The sequence below is a fragment of the Acinonyx jubatus genome, chromosome D1 (genome assembly GCF_027475565.1).
Source record: "Acinonyx jubatus isolate Ajub_Pintada_27869175 chromosome D1, VMU_Ajub_asm_v1.0, whole genome shotgun sequence".
NCBI classification, from domain to species: Eukaryota; Metazoa; Chordata; class Mammalia; order Carnivora; family Felidae; genus Acinonyx; species Acinonyx jubatus.
In genome coordinates, this window is record NC_069390.1 from 13,063,850 (window position 1) to 13,088,385 (window position 24,536).

At 50.3% G+C, this 24,536-nt stretch overlaps 1 protein-coding gene across 1 annotated transcript; it reads left to right on the forward strand.

Annotated features, from left to right (window-relative positions):
- The first annotated feature begins 13,494 nt into the window (after nucleotides 1–13,494).
- APLNR (apelin receptor) lies at nucleotides 13,495–17,079 on the forward strand. The gene has a single exon (XM_027045230.2). It carries the CDS (start codon nucleotides 13,802–13,804, stop codon nucleotides 14,942–14,944), a length of 1,143 nt encoding a protein of 380 aa, XP_026901031.1. The 5' UTR covers nucleotides 13,495–13,801; the 3' UTR covers nucleotides 14,945–17,079.
- Nucleotides 17,080–24,536: the final 7,457 nt, after the last annotated feature.

Here is a 24,536-nt window from a genome sequence, read left to right on the forward strand (position 1 = left end):
TTCTCACACTCTACCTTCTCCCTAGACCCCCTCAGACACTTTTAGACATTAATTACCAGCCATGCAGAAGAGGAAGGCGATTCATAAGCTTATGTTTTCAGACCAAGGCTCCTCTCTGACTTCTAGGCTCACATCTCAATCACCATTTCTCTTGGATGTCTCAAAGGCTGCTCAAATACAAAGCGTTCAGAATTGGACTTGTGGGTTTTCCCCAAACCTGGCCTTTCCCCATGATTTCCTACGAGTTGGTTATGGTACAGCGAAGCTGTGAGCCACAGGCAGAGGTGTGGCTCAGCTCTCCTCCACGAGGTGTCCAGCTGTACTATCATTCCTCCACCTGTTGTCTTCATCTACATGGTCACCGCTGACTCACTAGCCCCATGCCCCTGTTCCAGGAAGTGAAGGGGAAGCAGTGTCCTTTTTGAAAGATGTGACCCAGGTAAACTACCTGTCACTTCTATCCATACCCTGTGGACAATTAGAGAGTAAGGTGTCGTGAGGGAGGCTGAACATGCCAGTCTCTAGTCACATAGCCGTGACCCCAGTTAATACATGGGAGGGGGGTTATTTTATTGTCTAGACTGGGTTCCCTCCGGGACAGAATCTGAAGCAGGAGGCTTGTGTGCTCTTATTTTATGAAATAAGAGAAGTCCTTGCAGAGCTGGGACAAGGGCAGGGGAGCCTGAGAAGATCTGAAGTGGCCTGTGAGAGGACTCCAGTATAATCCCTCAACAGAGAAGGAGAAAGTAGATCCTGGGGTTCACGTACCACTTTCTGCCACACCCTGTTTCCATGAATGACACCCCATTCATTTAGCTCCAGCAAGTGAGACGCATAAGAGACACCCTGATGTCTCCCTTTTCCTTATCCCTATATCCAATCCAAAATATCTCTGAAATCTCTTCACTTCTCTCCATTTTGACCACCACACTCTTAATCAAAGCTTCTATCGTCTCTTGTGAGAACAAATGTCTCCTGAATGAACTCTTGTCCTTCTTCCTTCTCCACACATAGTCTCTACACACAGTCATAGTCTGTAATGCCAGTTGGATCTTGTCACTATGCCCAGCTAATTAAAACCTTTGTACAGTTCTCCATTGCTGGGCGGATAAGGGCAAACTCCTCAAGGTGGTCTACAAAGCCCCATGTGGCCCGGCCCTTAGCCTCCTCTTGGGACTCAGTCTCCAGTGTCTGCACCTACTTACTTTCGGCCTCCCAAGCTCTAGGCTGCCTCAGGACCTTTGCATATGCGCTGCCCCATGTTTGCTGTAATGGTTTGTCATCCTTTTCTTCTACTTGCCTTCTCATCTTGAAGCTGTCAGCACCGTGATCATTTTCTCAGGAGAATATTTCTTGTTTTTCCTGACTCGGTCAAACCCCTGTTACATATGTATTCAGTTCTGGATTCTTCAATAGGCAGACTAAGTATGTATTTTGCATTTCAGGTTTTAGTGAAACCGAGTCATTTCTAATGTTTTTGGCATGCTGTTTGATTTTTCAAAAAAATAGTATCAAAGAAATCATTGTGGGAAAGACAAGACTTTTTGGGGATTTCATTACACTTGCTTTTTTGATTGTTTGTTTCTTTAAATTTTGAATTGGTTGTGGAGAACCTCTAAGAGTCAGACTCTAAAACTCTGGCTGTAGATGTAACTTGCATTCCTTGCTTTCCACTGCTGGAGCTTAACTTTTTATTTTTTATTTTTTTCTTTGTCATTAGTTAGCAGATGTTGGGCTTCCCTGCTAGTCTCTGTTTTTTGACGGTAGAGGCCTAGGTAGTATTTGGGCTCACCATCGAGCCTAGCACAGGTGCCCCACAGAGGAGAAACGAAACCCTCATTCGTTACACGGGGGAGTCACAGGAGCCCGGAGCGGCCACTGAGTGGCTCATTCCTCCTCTCTGCACCCAAGTTCACCTGTCCTAGAGCATTTGCTGCCTGAGACACAGGAAAATATTTCCAGGAAGAGAAAGAGGAAAAGAGAAAAAGCACACACACATTAGGGAAAAAAAAAAAAAAAAAAAGAGTTAAATTTCTATGTAGCCTGTAGGGCCCCAGGGCTAAGACTGCAATAGCTTGGAGGGGTTACGAATGAAGACTGTTTGTGTATTCACACTTCTTGTTAGGGCCCACTCAACTGTGGGTCCACCTGTTTTCCATGCTAATCTTTGTGGGTGTAGTGGGAGAGATTTCAGTACAAAGTTCATTGAGATAAAAGGTTCAGATAAGAAACTCTCAGTCTTTTTTTTCCCTGCATGTATCACAGTTTATTCACTTACTTTTTAAATTTTTTATGAATATGACTTCGTGTCAAATTTGTTTACATACAACACACACCCAGCGCTCATCCCAACAAGCGCCCTCCTTGGTGCTCATCACCCATTTTCCCCTCTCCGCCCCCATCCACCCTCCGTTTGTTCTCTGCATTTAACAGTCTCTTGTGGTTTGCCTCCCTCCCTCCCTGTTTGTAACTATTTTTCCCCCTTCCCTTCCCCCATGTCCTTCTGTTAAGTTTCTCAGGATCCACGTAGGCAGTGACCGTGGGGGAGGCTGCGATCGTTGTTATGCGTGGGACCACAAGGTGGCGCTAGGTGCTCAGAAATAAGATTCTTGCCTCCAGGGACGCGACGACCAACTTTTTTTTCTTTTTAAATCGGTTGTCAGTTTATTTTAAAAAGTTTCCTTAGTCTTTTTCTAGTCCATAATTTTCTTTAATAAAGGAGTTACATTTTCCCCCTTTATATGTCTTTACAGAGTGACATGCTTGAGGAAGTGTGATGAATAACATTCAGGATGATTCAATGTCTCTGGTTTTCACCCTAAGTGAAAATGACAAGAACATTTCTTTTCCTACGTGAGTGTCATAATGTGATATTGGATAATATCAGCGCAATGTAACCACATTTCAGGAGATAACATGTAGCTCAAAACACTGAGCAGGGTGTAGGGACCTAGTGCTTGATTTTTCAGGAGACTGGGTACCCAGGCTGGGTTCTCAAATCTGTTCAGCCTCGGAATCATCAGCTGATTGGACTGTGGATAAGTCCCCTGTTCTAAGGATTCTTAGCATAGCCCCAGAGCTGGAAGATTCTGGGGTTGGCAATTCCAGATGCCATGGGAGCCCAGAGGAAGGAGAGGTCTGGCTTACCTGAACCCCTGGGGGACTCACCCTTCAGGATCTCTGCCCCCAAGGCAGGGCCCAGAAGCCAGTGCTGGGAATCAGCGGAGGTCAAGGCTGAGTACCAGCTCATCCCCAGCAGATGTCAGCATCTCCCAGGTCAGGAGAACAGTAGATCCCAGGCTGGCCAAGATGTACCTTGGGAGGCAGCTCTGTGCTCTGGGTCTGGTAGTGACATCAGTATCCAGTGCCTAGTTCCATCTCCCCAGACACCCCTCGTGCCTGAGCAGTCACAAGGGCGAGAGATGCCGCAGGACCTGTGTTATGGCTTCTTGGCAAAGGCACATTTTCACTGGACACCTGTGGCACCTGTGGAGCCCTAGGGCTGATGGGTAACCCATCAGCAGAGCTCTGTGGCATCCAGAAGCAGCTGCCTCTCTGCACTCACATCGAGCTGTTGACTGTCCCACTGGCTGCCGTCAAAGCACTGGGCAGGTAGAGCAGGTCCCTTTCATACCTCAAGAAGCTGAGATAGTGTCATTTAAAAAAGAACAAGAAAAAAAAAAAAAGACAACTTCACAGATTGTCCAAAATCATGAGCTAGATGCCATGGTGTTAAGACTACAGACCTGGTAACCAGCCATCCTAGGTCTGATTCCTCCTTCCAATACTTAGAAATCGAGGGACTTAGACAAATTAATGTCTTTGTGCCTCAATTTCTGCATTTTTAAACTGGGAATATTATTCTTACTATTTGTCTTAACTGGCTCTCTGGGTCCCATAGGGTAATTATGTGGATTAAGTAAGGAAACTGTAATAAGCAGTGTTTGCTAGGCAATTGTTCTTGGCCAGTTGGCCAGGCACAGACTTAGTCTTTTGGTCTAGTATCTCATAATTCTGACGACTGCGATACGTTATTCCCCCCATTTAACAGTTAATGAAACCAAGGCTTGGAGGGCTAGAGTAGCAGAGCTAGGATTGGGCACCAGGCATTTTGGCCTCAGAGTTTACTCTCGTAACCATTGCAAAGCATGTTTGTCTTGCAAACTATTCTTCCGCTGGCATGGCCCTGTGAATTCCTGCGGGCCCTCGATGGCGGCCGGAGGGGACTTTTTCCTCACTTACCCTCATGGTGCAGACTGTTTACAACCAGGCTAGGGCTGCAACGCCGTGCAGGAGAGCCTCCGAGGTCCCTGTCGGTGAAGCACCAGCAGGTTCTGTTTGGGTGCAGAAGCAGGGCCCCGCATTGGGAGAGTATATCTGGGCTGAAGAGATGGCAGCCTTCTCGAGTCAAAGTCAAGGGTTCAAATCGCCCCTCTGTCACTTGTAAGCCAAGTGCTCCCGAGCCAGTGATGTAACTTTCCAAACCTTTGTTTACCAATCTGTAAAATGGGAATGATAACAAAAATTATCTTATGACCTTTTAATGAATGTAAAAAAAACTTTGATGAAAATTGCACTGGGGGGGGCATTTAAAGGTGCTTATGAAGTGCCTGACAACTTTTACCTATCAGGATGGTAGGTTTATCTGGAACCCTAGTTTAGGAAGAAGAGAAATCGCATCCCTATTGGATTGTGCCTTGGGACAAAAAAAAAAAAAAAAAAAAAAAAGAAAAAAGAAAAAAAGAAAAAATCTGAGTCCTTCCTCTAAAACAGAACTTTGGTCTGGACAATTTGCATCCATTTCCGGATGAGCTTCCCCTTTCTAACCTACCCTCAGAGGTGCCTCCAGAGTGAACATCTAATTTTTTTAATGTTTTTATTTATTTTTGGGAGAGAGAGAGAGTGTGCATGTGTGCGCCGGGGAGGGGTAGAGACAGAGGGAGACAGAGGATCTGAAGTGGGCTCTGTGCTGTCAGCACAGAGCCTGTTATGGGGCTTGAACACATGAACCGTGAAATCATGACCTGATCTGAAGTTGGAGGCTTAACTGACTGAGCCACCCAGGCGCCCCTCCAGAGTGAATATCTTAATTTTTTTAAATGTTTACTTATTTTTGAGAGAGAGAGAGAGAGACAGACAGAGTATGAGCGGGGGAGGGGGGGCAGAGAGAGAGGGAGACACAGAATCCAAAGCAGGCTTCAGGCTCTGAGCTATAAGCACAGAACCGGACGCGAGGCTCGAACTCACGATCCGCGAGATCATGACCTGAGTCGAAGTCGGATGCTTCGGACAGAGCCACCCAGGCACCCACAGAGTGAACATCGTACAGCTTCCAGGTGATCCTTTAGCTCAGTGTGGTCCAATAGGAATATGATGGGAACTGCATAGGCAATTAAGTTTTTTCCAATAGCCGCATTAGTAACATTAAAAAAAAAAAACAGGTAAAATTCATTTTAATAATATATTTTATTTACCCCAATATATTCAAAATAATATCATTTGGACGTGTAATCAATATAAAAAATTACTAATGAGATGCCTTACATCTTGTCTTTGCAACCTGGTGCGCACTGCGTGCCTGTGGCTCTTCTCCGCTCTCTCTCACCGCGTTTCAAGTGCCCGATAGCCACTTGTGCTGAGCAGGTGACCTACCGGGCAGCGCGAGTCTAGCTTTTCTGGGTCACCTTAATCGCCACAAAATGGTGGTTGGCTTTCTCCAGCCATATGTAACTTTAGCCCCAAGACATCTTAAGCTCTTCATTTTGCATCTCTGCACCTTTGCCACATCTTTCTGCCTCCGTGGCTTCCCCCCCATGTTGGGTACCTTCCCACTTGAGGAATTCCTCACACCAGCCCCCATAAGGCAGATGCTATAATGGCTCCCATTTTACAGAGGGGCAAACCGAGGCTTGAAATGATGGCTCCTTCGCCTACGGCAACGTGACTTGTGAGCAGCACCCTGTGCTCTCCTGAAGATAACCCTGTCAGATGAGCAGCTCTGCCCACTGTTGGGGCCGAAATGGGCTTCTAGGGGCAGGAGTGAGCATCTGGTTAGCAGAAGCATTCAAGAGGCCCCCGGATGGCCCTGAGCCTGGGGGCACTACAGGAGATGTCCACGCTGGATTGGAGCAGGGAGGCGGGTTAATGATGCTCTTGGCAGTTGTGAGGGTCTAGGAAATCTTCCTGTTCCCGGGGCAGCCGGGATGGGGGGGCCGTTGTCTGCAGTGCCTGCTCTGGCCCCCGGGGGTGGAGGGCTTAATTTCCTCCTTTGGCGGTGTGCACAGCGGGCCTTCCCCAACCTCCTGGGCCCTCGTCTGGCCTATGGGCTGCTGCTGGCGTTGGTCTTCTCCCCTGGAGGGCCCGGCCCCACATCCTCCTATTGTTAGAGCTGATACAGTACCTCATTAATTTAGACTCACTGTAAATATTTTTGGAAACACCCTGTTGCTCTCCTGAAGACTGGTAGGGCTGGGCGTGAGCAGGGTCAGGGTCCTGTCCACCTCTTCCTGACCTCCTTCCGGCCTCTGCTCTGTTTCCTGTCCTAGCTGCCTCCTGCCCCAGCCCTCCTGTTAGGCTAACAAAGGCGAGTGAGCTCCAAGGAGAAAGGCTTCCTCCGGACTTGATCTTTAGGGATGGGAGGAGTAGGCGCAGTGGCACAGGGGACAGTGGGCCTGACCTGGTGGGGACGCCTGGATGAATTCCCTTTCTCCCCTTGGGCCTCCCTTTCCTGATCAGTGGAGTCAAGCGTGTGGAATGGATTACTGGCTGCAGACTTTTCACCAGCACAGGCGACTTGGCTTGCTCTCCATTCTCCCCTACCAGTGCGTTGTCGTTTTGGAAGGATTCTGTTTACCTAACCCACTCTGTTTGTTAAATAATAATTAATTCATATTCTCAGTTCTTATTCATCAAAGCCATCTTGAGCACCAGGGAGTAACCAGAGCCACCATATCGAGCTGTGCAAATCTAAGCCTGCGGGGCCGCGACTTGACCTTCAGAGAGGTTGTCTTATTAAGGGTGCGTGTGTGTGTGTGTGTGTGTGTGTGTGTGCGCCATTTCCAAAAGGTTTCATGAAATGCTGATGCTGCCTCTGTGGACCCTCCTTGCCGCCCACCCTCTTACTGTCTTCTAGCTTGGGTGGGGGGCAGTCAATGGCCTGGGTGAATTTTAGGAGTCTTTCCTATGTCAAGTCGTAGAAACCATCTAGCTCCCCGTCTAGGAGGTCCTAAAGAAAGCCCTAACTGCTCCCAAGGTTGTAGAAATTCTAGTCCTCGTGGCTGCAGAGAAACGGTCCCCACACACTTACTAGAGACCCACTTTGTTTAGGGAAGTGTGCTAAATAATGGGGGTGGGTAGTGTCAGGGGAGGGGTGAGGGGGCGGGTGAGGAAATCAGGAAAGGCTTTCAGACCCTGGTTACCGACAGCCTAACAAACACCCCATAAGGTGGGGCCCGTGGCCAGGAGAACGGATTCTGGTCTGATTTTGTCCATCGTCGACCTGCTACACGGAGTCAGGTTGCCTCCCTCTTTTGACTTCTTTAGCAAGATATCCACTTTTCCAGCCTCCTCTGTGAGCCACTGCCACTGTTCCAGAATCACCAGCTGCTTCACCGTCCTCACGTACAGATGGGGAAACTGAGGCTCAGAGAGGGAAGAGCCTCGTCCAGGCTCCCACAGGAACCTAGACATTCAGATTTTAGCTAGAATGGCAGCCACTGCAAGAAGGCCCTCTTCTGGTGGTCCACCCTCTAAAACTGCCCCCTTCCTATTTATCCTGTGTCATTACCCGGCCGAGCTTTCTCTGCTGCTCTTATCACTATCTGCGTTCATTGATCTATTTACGGTTCAGCTGTTTTGTCTCTCCTCCACCTGGAGGATGCATGTGCAGGAGGCCAGGGACACGCTTTGAACTGTTCACACAATTCAGTGTGAGCCCAGTGCCTGGAGTAGAGTCTGGCCGATAGTAGGTGCTCAATAAACCTTTGCTGAGGGAATGAAGTAATAGCCAAGATGGGACTGGAGCTTATATTTCCTGGTTCTCGGGCCCGTTGATTTTCCTGCCTTCGCTGTCCCCAGAGCCCAGGGTCTCCAGAGCCCAGGGTCTCCTAGGTGTTTGAAGTACGCCTGGGAGTTTGAAGTGGCACCAAATGGCCAGGGGGAGAAGAGGGGCTGCCGAGGGGCGGGGGTGGGGGGGGTCTGCTTTCATTGTCAGGAGCAGCTGGCCATTTGGTTCTGGTCAGATAAGCTGCTAAGGCAGGGCTGTGTGTGTGTGTGTGTGTGTGTGTGTGCGTGCAGGGCTGGGATGGGGAAGGGGGTGTTGTGTGCCAGAAGAAATGGGAGAGGAATCCCAGAGTGGGCCGGACAGCCCAGTTTCATCCTCTTCCCCTGTCCTCCCCCCTTTCCCCTCAGATAACACCACCAGCTGTTCAGGACACAGCTGTGCTTTCTCTTGGGAAGGGGAGAGAAGGGCCTGGTCGCCCTGGGTAAGTTCAAAGCAGACCTGTGAAGTGAGGAGGCTGGAGCAGGGCTGGGGGAGGAGGTGAGAAGTCAGCAAGGGGCAGAGAAAGACCAGCTTCCACTTTGATGTCCTCCACCCAGAGCCTGGGGCAAGGTCTGGGCAGGTCCCTGCAGACCGGGGAATTTGGGCTTTCTCCCTCACCCACCCACTGCAAGCCCTTAGAGCGATCCAATTAACCACCTTTTCCTGTCTCACAAGGGGGAGGCTTACCCACCCCCCGACCCAGGCACACACTGGCGCATGAACGCATGCACGCACCCAATATACACTCGTGCTCCAAGAGCACGCAAGTCCCGTATGCTCACAAGCGGCCCCACGGCACACACAAACCCTTCCCGTTTGTGCACACAGCCACACACAGTCACGGGCTTGGGGCCAAGCCAGTCTCTCTTGCTTTCTAGGCCAGGAACAAACTCGGGGCTTTGAATCACTGACTCCAGAGGGCCCCCAGCAGTCTGGGCTCTCCTCAAAGGGATCTGCAGCTGGCCTGGGGCGCTGTTCTGCCTGGAGCCCTTCATGCCAAGTCCCTCACAATACCCTGAAGAAATCACCCAGGAGAGAGCCGAGTCCCCCAGGAAACCAGTCGGCCTCTCCAGGGCAGGCCAGCCCCTGGGGACACTGGCCAACGGCCGTGCCCTCGCTGCTGGTTTGCCAGATGACTCAAGGCAGATTATTCTGGAGCAACTTAGCAAAAAGATGTCCTTGTTAATGCAGTAGAACAGCCCCTGGAATGAAGAAGACCCAGTCTTTCCCATCCTTTTCCTGCATACATTCCCAGAGCTTTAATTCAGCGGGCATTTACCTGGCACCCACTTGAGGAGAGGAGTGGGGGCAGGGGGGTGGGTACCAAAATGAAAACAGGGGTCTGGCCAGGTGCTCTCTGTCTGGTGAGGAATTGCTTCTGAGCCCTGGGGACACAGAAGGTCAGGCTTCAGCTACTGGTTCTGTTTACTAAACTTTCATCTCGATGTTGCATGGACAGGGACCTTAGGTGTCAGGCTGGGTGAGGAGTGTGACGCTAGCTTGATTCTCCTCCTTTCAGGCTGTCATTGCTGTGGGCACTCAGACCCCCTGGTTCCAGCTGGAGCTCCAGCTTTTGGCTGGAGGTCAGATCTTTTCTGCGCTTCACCCACTCTGGCCCCCCTATCAGTGGCCCCCTCCTAGTCTTGCCTCCCAATTCTCTCCCGTTTTGACTAGCCTGGTTCCTCAGGTGACATTAACCGCTTCTTACCCCCTCAGAGGTACAGGGCCTGGAGACCAGAGCCCTAAAGAGATGAACCCACGTCCCCTCCCACGGGGTCTCTGTCTGGCTCACGATCCAAATGGGAATAGCCGTGGGGAGAAACATGATTTTGGGGACACTCTGAGCTCGCTGGCTCTCCTTCTTCTATGTTCTTAGCTGCAAAGGGCCCAGGTGCCTATGTCTTTCTGGGAGAACCAGAGAAGATTTGGATTACCTGGGGGTCTTGAACTTGGCCTTTATCTTGGCGTGTTCTGAGCAGCTGTTTGTATTCATAACAGGTGCTGTCAGTCGTGACCTGACCTGAACCAAACTGGTTCCTGTGCACCTCAGGTCCCTTTTGATAGGTCAAGGTTGGGGTAATCTGACATGTTTTCACCCAAGCTTACTGTCGGATGAATGAAAGCCGTTTGTCCACCTGCACAGACTTCTATTAGACAAACATGCCAGGGCAAGCAGGCCCTAAGCAGTTCCAACTCCTGTGTACTCTGAGGTCAACCTAACTCCCGCTCTGGGTCGTATTGGGTGTCCTGACCGCCATTTTGCAGACTGCCAAGATTCCAGATGCTGGGTCCTGTTAGCTTTCCTGCTGGCCTCGGGCGACCAGGAGTCTTTATTGGGAACGACCGGCCACAGAGCAGTTTCTGGATCAAGCTATGGTTCCATCCCTAAGGTACAGTACAGACTATTGTCTGGCCAGGGTTCTTGTAACCTGTTCAACCATGGGAGTGGGGGAGTGGAGAGTATCTCTAAAATATTTTAGTCCATCTTTTAAAAATTTTGCTCAGAGAGCTTCTTTTATTTTTATATTTTTAAGTTTATTTATTTTGAGAGAGAGAGAGAGAGAGAGCACGCGTGAGGGGGGGGAGGTAAAGAGAGAGAGAGAGAGAGAGAGAGAGAGAGAGGAAATTCCAAACAGGCTCCATACTGTCAGCACAGAGCCCAACTCAGGCCTTGATCTCATGAACATTGAGATTATGACCTGAACCAAGATCAAGAGTTGGATGCTTGGGGCGCCTGGGTGGCTCAGTCGGTTGAGTGTCTGACTTCAGCTCAGGTCACAATCTCGCGGTCCGTGAGTTCGAGCCCCGCGTCAGGCTCTGGGATGATGGCTCAGAGCCTGGAGCCTGCTTCCGATTCTGTGTCTCCCTCTCTCTCTGCCCCTCCCCCGTTCATGCTCTGTCTCTCTCTGTCTCAAAATAAATAAATGTTAAAATTTTTTTTTTTTAAAAATTAAAAAAAAAAAAGAGTTGGATGCTTAATGGACTGAGCCACCCAGGTGCCCCACTGAGAGCTTATTTTAAAGTAAATGACAGGTATCCTGGCATTATTCCACATTTCTATAATGCTCAGCAGATGACAAACCCCTAATTCGAAAAGGGTTGGGGTTTTCTTTTTCTCTTCTTTCTTTCTTTTAGGGGGAGGAGAACTTAAGAGGTTTTAGTTCATGTGCTCAAGCCTTGGTTCAAATCCCGGCTCTGACAATTGCTAGCTGAGTGACCTTGGCCAAGTTACCTCACTTCCCTGTGCCTCAGTTTCCCGGTCTGTAAGTTGATTAATGACAGTGCCTACTTCCTAACACCGTTGTGTTGATTGAAAGAGATAATAAACACATATTAAACGCATAGCATGTTTAAAGAGCTCCTGGCAGGGAGGAGGTGCTGAATATGGAGAAACACACCCAGTTCTCCATCCAAGACTCGGGGTCTGTCTTGTCCTGCTCTCTCGCCATCTCCCCTGGGTCTCCCCATTGTACTCCGAGACTTTGGCCGTGTTTGCTGTCATTTCTCTGTCTTTGCATTTGATGTTTCTTGTTCCTGGCCCATCCTCCCTGTTGCCCTCTGCCTTACATTTTTGGCAAGCTCCTGTTCAAAGAGCACAGAGTGGGAGTGGCAGAGGACAAGCTTTACTTGTTGTGACCTTCGCTTTTTTATTTTTAAGTGTTTACTTACTTTTGAGAGAGAGAAAGAGAGAAAGAGCACGTGCACATGGGAGAGCAGCAGAGAGAGGGAGAAAGAGAATCCCAAGCAGACTCCGTGCTGACAGGCAGAGCCCTACGTGGGGCTCGAACCCACAAACCGCGAAATCATGACCTGAGCTGAAATCAAGAGTCAGTCACTTAACTGACTGAGCCACCCAGGTGCCCCACCCTTTGTTTTTGTTGTGTTTTTGTTGTTTTTTTTAACGGGATGAATTTCCCAGATTTGCAAATCTGGACATTTCTCATAAAATCCAGAATTTCAAAATTATGTAGAAAATCAGAGCGCTTGGCAATGTTGGGTCCCATGTTTCTGCACGGCAACCAGGGACTGAAGCTTAGGAGGGCTCCTCTTGATGGGGTGTGCTTGCTCTGGTTTGCCACAGACTACCACTCCCTATTGTCCCACGATAGCTTTTTTGCACATGTACACTCTTCACCGGGTCCTTGTGGGTATTTGAGTTGGGGGCCCCTACTTTAAGGCCCCGGCAAGGTTTTCTGACCAACCCTCCCTTGAGACAAGGGATTCTTGTTTGGTAAGCCCTTTGTTTTGGGTGAGGCCAAGACTTATCTCCTGATTTTGTCTTGTTTTATCCCTGCCCAACCTGAGATGGACTCCTCCAGTCTTGGGCGGCACAGTTTTAAATCGTATCTTGTGCATCCTTCTCTCCTTCTCTCTTTCCTGCCCAGAGGTCCTGGAAGGGCAAGCAGACAGGGCAAAGTGCATTTGTATGGGACTGTGCCCACAGCATCCCCTCAGTGACCGCCCCTTTCTCTGCCTCCCTCTCTGGCTGCATGGTCTAATAGAGACCTGGTCCCCAAAGGGCAGGAAGAACCTGAACACTGAAATGTACCTGGGTTCTTCTTTTCCCTCGCCCACGAGTTCGTCCATTGTACATTGCTTCTCTCAACAATCATTTAATGATCACTTACTACATGGCAGGAGCTGCGGGTGCTTGGAGACGAAGAAGAAAAGTGAACAATGGAACTGTAACAAAATTCATCCTGTGACTTTGAGTAAGACATTTACCTTGTTAAGCCTCAGTTTCCCCACAGATTTAACAACTTGATTTCATGACTTTTGTCTGAGGTTTCTTCCTTCCGGGACTTTGTCCTCCACCCTCTAAAACTTCCAATGCCATCTGCAAAGGGCAGTCTGCTAACAGATTATGAATTCTAGAGAAATCCCCTTAACCGTGTCTGTAAAACAACAAAAGTTCCCAGAGGGAGGGTCAAAGTGGAGGTGTGAAGGAGGATGACCGTGGAGTGAAGTCTGGTCTGGGTGGGGGCTGGGAGGGCAGGAGGGGAGGGTGGGGGCCAGACCTGCCTGCCAGGAGGGCTTGCCAGATGCTCAGAGCATCCTGCGAAATCTCACACCCTCCTTGCCTGCCCCCCCTCCCCCCCTTCCTGGCTCCAGCTCCGGCTGGATTTCAATCTGCATAATTTGTCCCATTTAGAGGGGAGGGGAGGGGGTGAGAGTAGGAAGGTGGGGAGGGTTGGGGAGGGGGTGCTCCAAAGGCCAGAGGAAACCAGGGACTAGAGGCTGGGGAGAAGGTGGGTGGTAGCCAGAGGGTGGAGGCGGGGCTGGGAGGAGAGCAGACTGCAAACCTCAGATAACATTCTGCCCAGCTCCGCTCGGCTCGGCAGGGCTCAATTTGGTCCACTTGCCCGGGGACAAGAGGAAAAAAACAAAAAAAAAAAAAAGTGGGCTGTAACTTAAAGATCTTAAGACTCCCAAGTGAGGGGTGGGTCTGGAGGTGGGTGGGAGGAGGGAGTGACCAGACAAGGAGGAGACAGAGACTCAGGAGGGCGCAAGGAAGCCTCTTAGCTGAGGCTGGGGCAAGGCGAGGAGAGGGCGGAGGGACGTCTGCAGGGGCAGGCACCCTCCAGAATCCGGAGGCAGCTTCTCCTGCTTGCCGGGAAGGGCTCTGGACACCCTCAGCCCCTTCTCGCCTGCCCCCTGAGGCTCGGGCCAGAAGCCCAGGACGGCCGCCGGGGTCGGGGCCGCAGCCACGGAGCTGGTACCCGCGGGAGCCCCTGCCCCGTCTTCTCTCCGCCACCCAGCATGGAGGAGGCCGGCGACTTTGACACCTACTACGGGGCAGACAACCAGTCTGAGTGCGAGTACACGGACTGGAAGTCCTCGGGGGCCCTCATCCCCGCCATCTACATGCTGGTCTTCCTCCTGGGCACCACGGGCAACGGCCTGGTGCTCTGGACCGTGTTCCGCAGCAGCCGCGAGAAGAGGCGCTCGGCCGACGTCTTCATCGCCAGCCTGGCAGTGGCCGACCTGACTTTCGTGGTGACCCTGCCGCTGTGGGCCACCTACACGTACCGGGACTACGACTGGCCCTTCGGCACCTTTGCTTGCAAGCTCAGCAGCTATCTCGTCTTCGTCAACATGTACGCCAGCGTCTTCTGCCTCACCGGGCTCAGCTTCGACCGCTACCTGGCCATCGTGAGGCCGGTGGCCAACGCTCGGCTGAGGCTGCGGGTCAGCGGCGCCGCGGCCACGGCCGTCCTGTGGGTGCTGGCCGCCCTCCTGGCCGCGCCGGTCATGGTGTTCCGCGCCACCGGGGACCTGGAGAACACCACCAGGGTGCAGTGCTACATGGACTACTCCGTGGTGGCCGCCTCCGGCTCCGAGTGGGCCTGGGAGGTGGGCCTGGGGGTCTCGTCCACCGCCGTGGGCTTCGTGGTGCCCTTCACCGTCATGCTGACCTGCTACTTCTTCATCGCCCAGACCATCGCCGGCCACTTCCGCAAGGAGCGCGTCGAGGGCCTGCGGAAGCGGCGCCGGCTGCTCGGCATCATCGTGGTGCTGGTGGTGACCTTCGCCCTCTGCTGGGTGCCCTACCACCTGGTGAAGACGCTCTACACGCTGGGCGGCCTGCTGCGCTGGCCCTGCGACTTCGACCTCTTCCTCATGAACGTCTTCCCCTACTGCACCTGCGTCAGCTACGTCAACAGCTGCCTCAACCCCTTTCTCTACGCCTTCTTCGACCCCCGCTTCCGCCAGGCCTGCGCCTCGGTGCTCTGCTGGGGCCAGGGCCGGTGCGGGGCTGCGGCCCACAGCGGCAGCGGGGAGAAGTCCGCCAGCTACTCCTCCGGGCACAGCCAGGGGCCCGGCCCCAACTCGGGGAAGGGCGGGGAGCAGATGCTCGAGAAGTCCATCCCCTACAGCCAAGAGACCCTGGTGGTGGACTAGGGCTGGGGTCGGAGGGGAGCCCGGTGCCCTCCGCCTGCCCCGGCCTCTGCCCCCGCTCTCTGAAAGTCAGGTAGCATGATAGCACCTTCTCCCTTGCACTTGGCCCTCTTCCCTGCCGCCCGCCTCCCTGCCCGCTCCTGTGGTCCTTCCTCCTCCAGTCTTGTTCAGATGTGTGTAGTTTAGTGGAAGGAGACTGAGCCCTGCAGACCCCTGCTCAGCCGCTCGGTGTCGGTGAGATGGACCTTGCACCAGTCTCTTGGCCTCTCTGAGCCTCGGTTTCCCCATTTGTATAAAATGGGGGAAGTCACGCTGGCTCAGCTGACGTGGGTTGCCCCCACCCCTTTTCACGGCTCTCCAGCTTTTTCTTCTCCCTCCTTTTCCCCTAATTTTCTCTCCCCATGTCCCTGTCCCTGCTTCCCCTCTCTCTGCACTTTCCGTTCTGAATTCTCTCCAGCCACCTCTCTCACAGCACACCCCCTCTGTCAATCCCTCCTTCTTCCCCTTTTTACCTCCCGGGTCTGCAGGGCTCCTAAGGGTTAAGAATCCTGAAGCTTGCACACAGGGCCCCTGCTGCAGCTCTGTCTGGTTCCCTGAGAGTGCAGGAGGGGGAGAGAGCAGCAGGGACTGGGACTGGAGGGCTGGTGCCAGCCAAGAGTTAACTCCAGGCTCTGCAGCTGGGAGCTCCAGAACTTTCCCCCAAACTGGATCAGTTCACTGTGATTTCGGGCACTAGGTTATCCCAGACGGGTGCCTCCCTTCCTGCGTCCCCCTCCCCAATGCCAACAAGATATGCTTTTTATAGATTTCCTCAGACCCTCTCGCTCAGTCTCTTCATGGCAATCGGAAGGCTACCATATTTGATGAAGGGACGGCTCCTTGTTTCATTATATGAGTGGGGGAGGGGTTGGGAGGGGAACATGGAGGAAGAAGGGAGTCTGTATTTAGTCTATATGCTGCTTGGCTTCCCTCTCTGATTCCTCATCCTTCCAGCCTCCTCCAGAGCTGTGAGCTGCAGGTCTTATCCCCGTCTCCCCCCTACACCCTGTCATCCCCAGACAGGAGGCTTTTTTCTTGAGCACTGGTGCTTCTTGGTGCCAAGAGTTGTGTGTGTGTGTGTGTGTGTGTGTGTGTGTACATAGATGATGTCATTTGTCACTTGGGTGAACTACCCCCTACTCTCTACCACACCTCCACTCTTCACACAATATCCTTGGGGGAAGAGGGACATATTGAGGCAATATAGAGTAAAAATGAGTCCACCCCCCACTGGATTTGGGGGCTCTGACGGCTGGTCCGTGCTTTAAGAGAGAAGTCTATGTTACTGCTGGGGCCCCGCTGGGGAGATCTGTCCCCAGGACAGTGGTGCCCAAGGCCTGGGGAAACCCGATGTGGTGGGTCCCATTCTTCCTAGTTCCATGAGGGAAGCAGGAGGTGGTAAAGAGCTTCCCGTGGCCCCCTTTCCACACCTCCCCACCCTGCTTCGAGTTTAGCCTTTTCCCAGGTCTGTGGCCCTCTCTCTAAGGAGGCTGCCTTCTTGCCTGGGGTGAAAAGAACTGGGTGGGTTTTTTTCTCATCTCACCATCTGGACAGGAGCCCCTCGGCAGGGCTGAGGGCATGACTTCATGGCACCAGAGAGGCCTCAAGGACAAAATTGATGGTGGGGCCTTTGTGAGCCCAGGGGCAGGGGTGTGTATATTCCAGGTTTTGTTCTCAGAGGACTCTGGATGGGATGTGAAGGATGAGATTTGCACCACGGAGGCAGGAAGAGCCCAGCTTGGTGTAAATGGAGAGCTTGACCATCCCTGGGATGGCGCCAGCCCTGGGAGCAGAGGAAGGAGGAGAAAGGAAGAGACTCCTCTCAGCTCAGTCTCCCCCTCACAGGCCAGAATCTTCCCTTCTCAGCCCAGCACTGTCCTCAAAGCATGCTGTCAAGGCTGGAGGAAGCTTCCAGAAGGGAAGCTTCCAAGACTCTCCTCGGTGACCCCAGAGACCTCTTTCCTGGAACTCATCGGTGGCCCCAGACAGAGGGTGGAGGGTACCCCATCCCCTACCAGCCCCTTCTTCTTCATAACGTCTCTGCTACTTTCTGACTTTGTTAGTCACTGAGGTTCATTAAATAAATCTGTTTTGTGTAACTCTTGTGTCCAGAGCTTCTTCTCACACTAGTGTCTTGGGATGGGGAAAGGCCCCCAGTTTGCAAATCGTGCAGTGGGAGGTGGCGTGGGCATGGCTGAGGGGGCACAGGAGGAAAGTAGGGGCTAACGGGAGTCAGGTGGGAAACTAGAAAGGGAGGGGGGAGGTGGGAAGAGCACGGAGAGATACACGCCAGAGCAGGGCAAGGGTTGGGAGTGAGACCAGGGGAGAGCACAGGAAATAAAGCAGCTCAGTTTTTGGCTCTGAAAAGCTGTAGAGCCAATGGGCCCATACTTTGGAGTGCACCCATTCATTCATTCACTCATTCACTCATTCACTCATTCATTGTTCCGTGAGCATGCATTCAATTTAGATCAGAATTTCGGGTGCTTGGTCTCCAAACAGTCACTCCGGATGTTTTCAGATACCCACTCCTGAGCGGCACCCCTGACCTACAGAATCAGGATTTCCTGGACTACCCCTCCAGAGGCTCACGACTGCTAAAAACTCCTCACGTGATTTCTGGAGGAGGCCAGGTTTGGGGATGTCCGCATCCACACAGATTCTCTGGGCAAATTAAGGTGGGCACAAAAGAGCAGAGAGTCAGAGATGGATGGTCACTGATTTGGGGGAGGAAGAGTCTGAAATGCAATCCTTGGGGAGGGGGACTACTCAGTCCAGAGGTGTTCCTCATCTTCTCTGAAGATTTCGGGCACTAACAGCGTCTGCAGATGATGCAAAGGTGGTCACTGCAGCAGGATGGATGGTGACGAGAGAGCCCGCGTCTACTGTGATTTACCACTGTGTGTGCGAAGCTCTTCCAAATATTATCTCATTTAATCTGAGCCGGGCATCTTTACCTCATTTTGCTGGTAAGGAAGCCAAGACTCGGAGAGATTAGTCAGGTGCCTCGACCAAGGTTGCACAACCAGGACATGGAAGAACGAGACCGGGGAGAGCTGAACCTGACCATTCCCAAAGCCCACGCTCTCAAGCACGAAGTACAAGTGAGGCAGGGCCAGGTGGGCTGGAAGGAAAGTGAGGGCGTCAGCTGCAAGGCGCTGGCATACGTGGGGAGTGCTCACCGCATAGGGACTGGTCCGGATGGGGAGGTGAGAGGAAGGGTGGGGGATGTGAGAGAGGGAGAGAGAGAGAGAGAGAGAGACCGAGAGACAGAGGCAGAGAGAGAGTGAAGGGAGAGACAGAGACAGAGCTGTGGAGAAAGAAAGAAAGAGGGTGAGGAGGGGGGCGCCTGGGTGGCTCAGTCGGTTGAGCCTCCACCTTTGGCTTATGTCATGGTCTCCCGGTTTGTGAGTTCAAGCCCCTCATCAGGCTCTGGGCTGACAGCACTAGGTCATGGTCTCCTGGTTTGGGAGTTCAAGCCCCTCATCAGGCTTTGGGCTGACAGCACAGAGCCGGCTTAGGATTCTGTGTCTCCCACTCTCAGCCCCTCCCCCCTCACTTTCTCTGTCTCTCTTTCTCTTAAAAAAAAAATAAACTTTAAAAAAAATGTTTAGAAAACGAAAACAGTGGGTGAGGAGGGAGAGGGTTGAGGGTTGCGGTGGGAAGGAGGAGGGAGCTGGAGGACTGGGTGTCGCTTGTTTTCAGCCTTTGGAAGCACACCAGGGAAAAGCTGCAGGAATTTACAACTGCTACGAACTATTCAGGCTTTTTTTTTTTTTTTTTTTTTTTTTTTTTTACAGATGCTGGAAAAAAAAAAAAACCAAAAAACAAAACAACACAACCACCTCACCAACCCTCCAGGGAAATTTGAGGTAAGTTATCCAAAAATTGTAAGATTGTAGAACAGTTAATAATTCATTCATCCACACATTTCTTCCTTTCTTCACTAACTCACTCACTCATCTGGTTATTCATCCAGTCCTTATTTACCATTTTGGTGCCAAGCAGCGTGGTGGGCACAGGATAAATGGTGAACAGGACTCAGTGGGCTCCAGGCAGATGGAGGCAGCAGCGAGAGGGGTGATGATAATCAGCAAGCTCTAAGGAGGGAGTGTACAAGGTGTTCCAAGTGCTTAATGGAGACGGTGGAAGGAGTCTAGGCAGGGTGTCAGGGCAGACTTTAGAGACAGTGCCTTCCTTGCGAGGGCTGCTCTGGAAGGGAGGAGGGTGAGCGGTTGGTGGGGAAGTTCTCCATGTAGCGGAATTACCAGAGGGGAGACAGAGAACAGCCCCTCCAAGAACTGCAAAGCAGCTCATCTACTCACCAGTGCTTTCTGCCCTACACCAGCTCTGGGAGGGAAGCCAGGCAGAGGCCCAGAGGAAAGCTTGCCCAGGTCTCAGAGCGTGGATGACAGCAGACTGGGGCCGGGGACCACGGTGCAGGTCTCTAGACAACCTGGGGGCCAGGGATTTTTTAGGGGGTGACTTCCTGTTTCCCCCTGCTTGGGCATGAACTGTTTTCTCTTGAAGATATCTGCCAGGGTCTTAGCTTAGACAGAGGCTGGGAGTTTTGGTCCTCTCATATCATGCTTGTTGGAGAGAAAGATGCTAAAAGGGGCTGATGGATCCCTTGGGAAGACCACACCTGGAAGCCAGGATGACACAGCATGACCGGAGCTGGATGTGACATCTGCCTTTCTCAGCTGGTTCCACTCTGAACTCTGGGGAGTTGGAAGCTTGCAGGGCCTGAAGCAGCAGGTGCAGCCCTTGTGAATTATTACCCAAATGCTTACACAGTCCTTGTGAGCAATGTTGGAGAAGATTACAAAGGGGGCTTACAATCAGGTTGACAGTCAAGGAGATTCAGAGACCTTGGGCTGACTACTTATAGTTAGACTGTGAGAGTTTCAAGCAATGTTCATTGATTCATTCATTCAACAAGCTTTTGTTCAATGCCTACTATGTTCCTGCTGTCTCAGAAGGTGTCTAAGAACCTGACAACATCCCTGCCTTCATGGAGCTACATGGAGAGCTTCAACTTCCCATTGAATAGATGGGAAACTAAGGTCTTGGGAGGGAGGGAGATTTATACACAGACAGTGGGAATACGGCAGAGGTGGGACTAGAACAGGCACTTCCTGCTGTGAGGCAAGAGCTGCCACGTGAATTTTCGGGGGAGACATCCAGTTTTTGGCTCCAGGTTTAGAAAAGAGAGAAAGTCGTTTTTGGAGAATATGAAGAGTGAGTGAAGAGGGTCAGAGCAATGATGGACCGCCAGCTGGGCAGGGGGTGGGCACAAAGTTGCTTGAAGATGATTATCCTTAGTTCTGTCACTACATCTTTTGCTTTAGACTTACAGAAAAAATTGCTGATTTAATACAGAGAGTTCCCATCTATTCCACATCGAGTGTCCTTTATTATTAACATCTTACATTAGCATGACCCATTTGTCTCCATTAATGACCCAGTATTGATACATGACTATTAACTAAGTCTATATTGTATTCAGACTTCTTCACTTTTTACCTAGTGTCCTTTTTCTGTCCCAGGATCCCATCCAGGATACCTCATTATGTTTAGCTATCATGTCTCCTGAAGCTCCTCTTGGCTGTGACAGTTTCTCAGACTTTGTTTTTGATCACCTTGGTAGTTTTGAGGAATACTGGTCTGGTAGTTTGCTCCATGTACTCCATGAGTACTGTGCCCCAGATCTTTGTTCCTCTGAGTTTGTTCCTTGGACCAATAGCATCCACCACTGTCAGAGGTCTTTCAGAAACAAGTTTCTTGGGACACACCCTAAACTACTGAATCAGAATCTGTTTTGTTTGTTTATTTGTTTTGGTTTTTTTAACTTACTTTGAGAGAGAAAGAGAGAGAGCAGACAAGGGGCAGAGAGAGAGGGAGAGAGGGCATCCCAAGCAGGCTCCACCCCACAAGCACAGAGCCCAAATTGGGGCTCAATCCCACAAACCATGAGATCATGACCTGAGCTGAAACCAAGAGTTAGAGGCTTAACCAATTGAGCCACTCAGGCACCCCCAGAATCTGTATTTTAACAACACCCCCCAGTGATTCTTCTGCACACTGAAGTTTAAGAAGCACTGGTCTTGATAACATAAACAAGAGAAGAATTGGGATTCAAACTTTACTTGTCTAACTGTGCTCTTAACAGAATGGATAGCAGAGACACAATCATGGTTTTGAAGAAAACAAGTTAAGTCATCACTAACATAAGGTGGACATGTCAGTGCTGCATTCGATTGTCTGTCTACTCTGATAAGTATCCCTTCCAAAGCCATCACAATATAGAGAGGAGACAACTTGGTGACATGAAAAGCAAGCAGGTCTGAGAATCAAGAGAAGTAAGCCAACCAAGTCAGCCACCACTTAGCAATGACATTAGGAAGGCCTCACTTCCTTCACTAGTGAAGGTAAGAACACTCTTTTCCAGCTCAATTATGCTGTGACTTCCATGCCAGCAGTCTGGGCTGACTGGTCTCCTGACACAATCAGAGTGGAAACCATTTCCTTCTCCAGCCTAAAGCATCTATCTTTAGTCACTCCTTTGGTAATTGCTGTGTTCCTTTTCCCAAACATAAAAATAGTTTATTAGTAGTACATCAAATAACCACCACCTTCCAGGGGCCTGACAGCCTAACAGCACCCCCAATACAGAGCTTGCAACCAGCTGGATCCCAAGGATACTCAAGGGCTTCCAGGTCTCATCCCGGAAACCAATTAACTACCATGTTGGTGCATCCTTTTTCCTAAGGCAAGGGTTATATCCATGCTCTTCAATCCTGGAACCTTGGAATGACAGTTCCCAAACTCTGGGTCACTGTTGTCCCTGCTACTGAAGTCCTTTCTTTGCCAAAGATGCCAGACCCAGCCCACTTAGAGTGAAGCCTGGGGTCACTCTTGTCACCAGAGGCCACTTCATCCCCATCATACAGGAAAACTTCTCGAACTTATGGACATATTCCAGACCCAGAAGAAAATCTGCCAAATCTTCTCTGATGCTCTTAAGTCTGGCCCAGATTTTCTCAGGGACCGGAAGAGACGTTTGGCCTGAGTATTTTTATGGGGGGGGGAAGTCCAAGAGGTGATTGTTCATTCAACTGGTACATCCCCACCATTATGAGTCCTTCCTCCATGAGCAGGGATGTCCAGGCATAGATTCCCAGAAACTGTTTGACTCAGTGTCGGCTCCACTTGGCTCACCAATAACATCCCCAGGAAGCCAATCAGTCTTGCACAACATCATCCAGCCAAAGAAACTTGAAGACACAGTTTCCATCACAAACACTGAGCAAGGTGTTTCAGTGCTGTAACTTGAAGGGTCCTACTTACAAAACTATTAGAAGTGCCCCTGGAACATGGTCCAACTAGTCCTGGAATTTGGCTCTGTGGGTCCCAAGCAACAGCTCTAAGAGGACCATGCTATTTGGTTTGAGTCAGTGGTTAAGAATCTTAGCGGTTGTCAATCCCAGTTCATCTCTTCAGGCATCAGCCTTTACTTCATCTTTCTGGGCGCTTTTAAAAGCAATCACCTTATTAAGCAAAAATCAGTTTTTCTCACCTTTCCTCCTGCCCATTCTTTATCCACTTATTCGATCACTTAAACAAATACCCTTTAAGTGCCTGCCACATTCCAGGCACTGGGCATACAAAGATGTGTAAACATAGACCCTTCCTTAGAGCAGCTGCCCATACAACAGAGGAGGCAGACCAGCACACAGAGCTATTATAGTGGGGCCAAATCCCAGTGCTGGGGGGGACACGAAGTGGAGGAGAAATAGTGTGCTGGCCAAGTAAGGTAGTTCAAGCAGGTTTGGGAAATCCATTTCTGATTATCCTGTCCACACAGGAGGCAGCCTTGTGTAGAAAGAGATGTGCCATGTGGCTAAATAATAAAGTGTGAAACAACATGGGCAACATGTCCATTGAACACAAATATTGTCTCATGGCACCAGATTTCTAGTTATTCAGGCAAGAAAATGAGTCCTAGGTGGCTTTGCAGGTGGGAGACAATGATGGACCTGCGACTTAGGCCAGTGCATCAGCCCTGCCTGTGATCACTCTGGTGAATACCAGAAGATGGATGTGTGTCTCCACAGCATCCCCTGTGTCCCCTGCAATGATGCTATTTATTATTCACTGTTGAACTCCAACAGAGCAGGAATCCCTTGTACGTTATTTTTTGCACTATCTTTATCATCTAGCATGTGCCTGGTATATGGAAATAATAATATATTTGTTTAAAAAGGGTACTCATCAATGGATCGTTTTCTTATCTGTAAAATGGGATAATAAAAGTAGTTATCCCATAGGACTATTTTGATGGTTCCATGGGGTACTCTCTACAAGGGTCTTGCGTGGTCTCTGGCACAAAAGAGGTGATCAATATGAATTTAACCCATTCAGGCTGCTATACCAAAAATATCATAAACTTGGTGGTCTATAAGCAACGAACATTTATTTCTGAAGGCCGGAAAATCCCATATCATGACCCTGGCAGATCTGATGTCTGGTGAGAACCTACTTCCTCGTTGACAGCCATTTTCTCACTGTGTCCTTACATGGTGGCAAGGGAGCTCTCTGGGGTCTCTTTATAAGGGCACTAATCTCATTTATTAAGGTTCCACCCTCATGATTAATCATTTCCCAAAGGCCTCACCTCCAAACACCATCACATTGGGGGTTAGATTTCAACACGTGAATTTTGGGGGGAAACATTCAGTTTGTGGCAAATAGGTTTTAATTTTCTTCCATTTTCCCTTTTCACCTTTCCTATTACAAAAAACAAGTCATTTGATGACCTTTCCACTACAGAAGGCTTGGAGGATCTTTGCACTGTAAAAGAGCCTAAGGAAGAAGGGGGTGTTCAACTCCAAGACTGTGGTTATCAGTAAATCTTCTTGTGTTTAAAATATTTTTATCTTGGTGGTAACAACAAAATAAAACTACAGACTTTTGACAGAAGTTTGCATATAAAATTAATCTGGTCAGAAGTTTGTTGGAAAAGAAAGATTAAAAATAATATACTGCACATATATTTTTGCATTCAAAATTCACAATCTCGATAGTCTTTTAAGTCAGTGTGAGCCCCAGCTTCTCTGTATGGGAATGTAAAAAGGGCCTTATATAATGCCACACCAGTGGTCCGGGGACACAGTTGTGTTCTCAGTGCTGTCCTGGAAAGCCATTCCCTGTCCCCCAGGCCTGAACATCAACGTCCCCTTCCCATTGTAGTGGATGGTCTTTCTTGCTTGATTATGGCTCTAGTCAGCACTCTGGACATTTGAAGCAGCAAATGTGGTTTTGGATTATCACCTTTAAGAACTGACATTCAAGGATTTAAGAATTGCTAATGGCAAGATCTCAGACATTAGAATTGAAGATGGGCCTTGAAGGATGACTAGGATTTTGGCAACTTGAATGGGGAATGGGATTGGTAGGAAGCTATCCAGACTGACAGGACAGTGTGAGCAGAGGCAAGAGGGCAGGGAAGAAGGCATGAGACATTTGAGGAACAGGTCTAGCCAGCTTGTGTGTA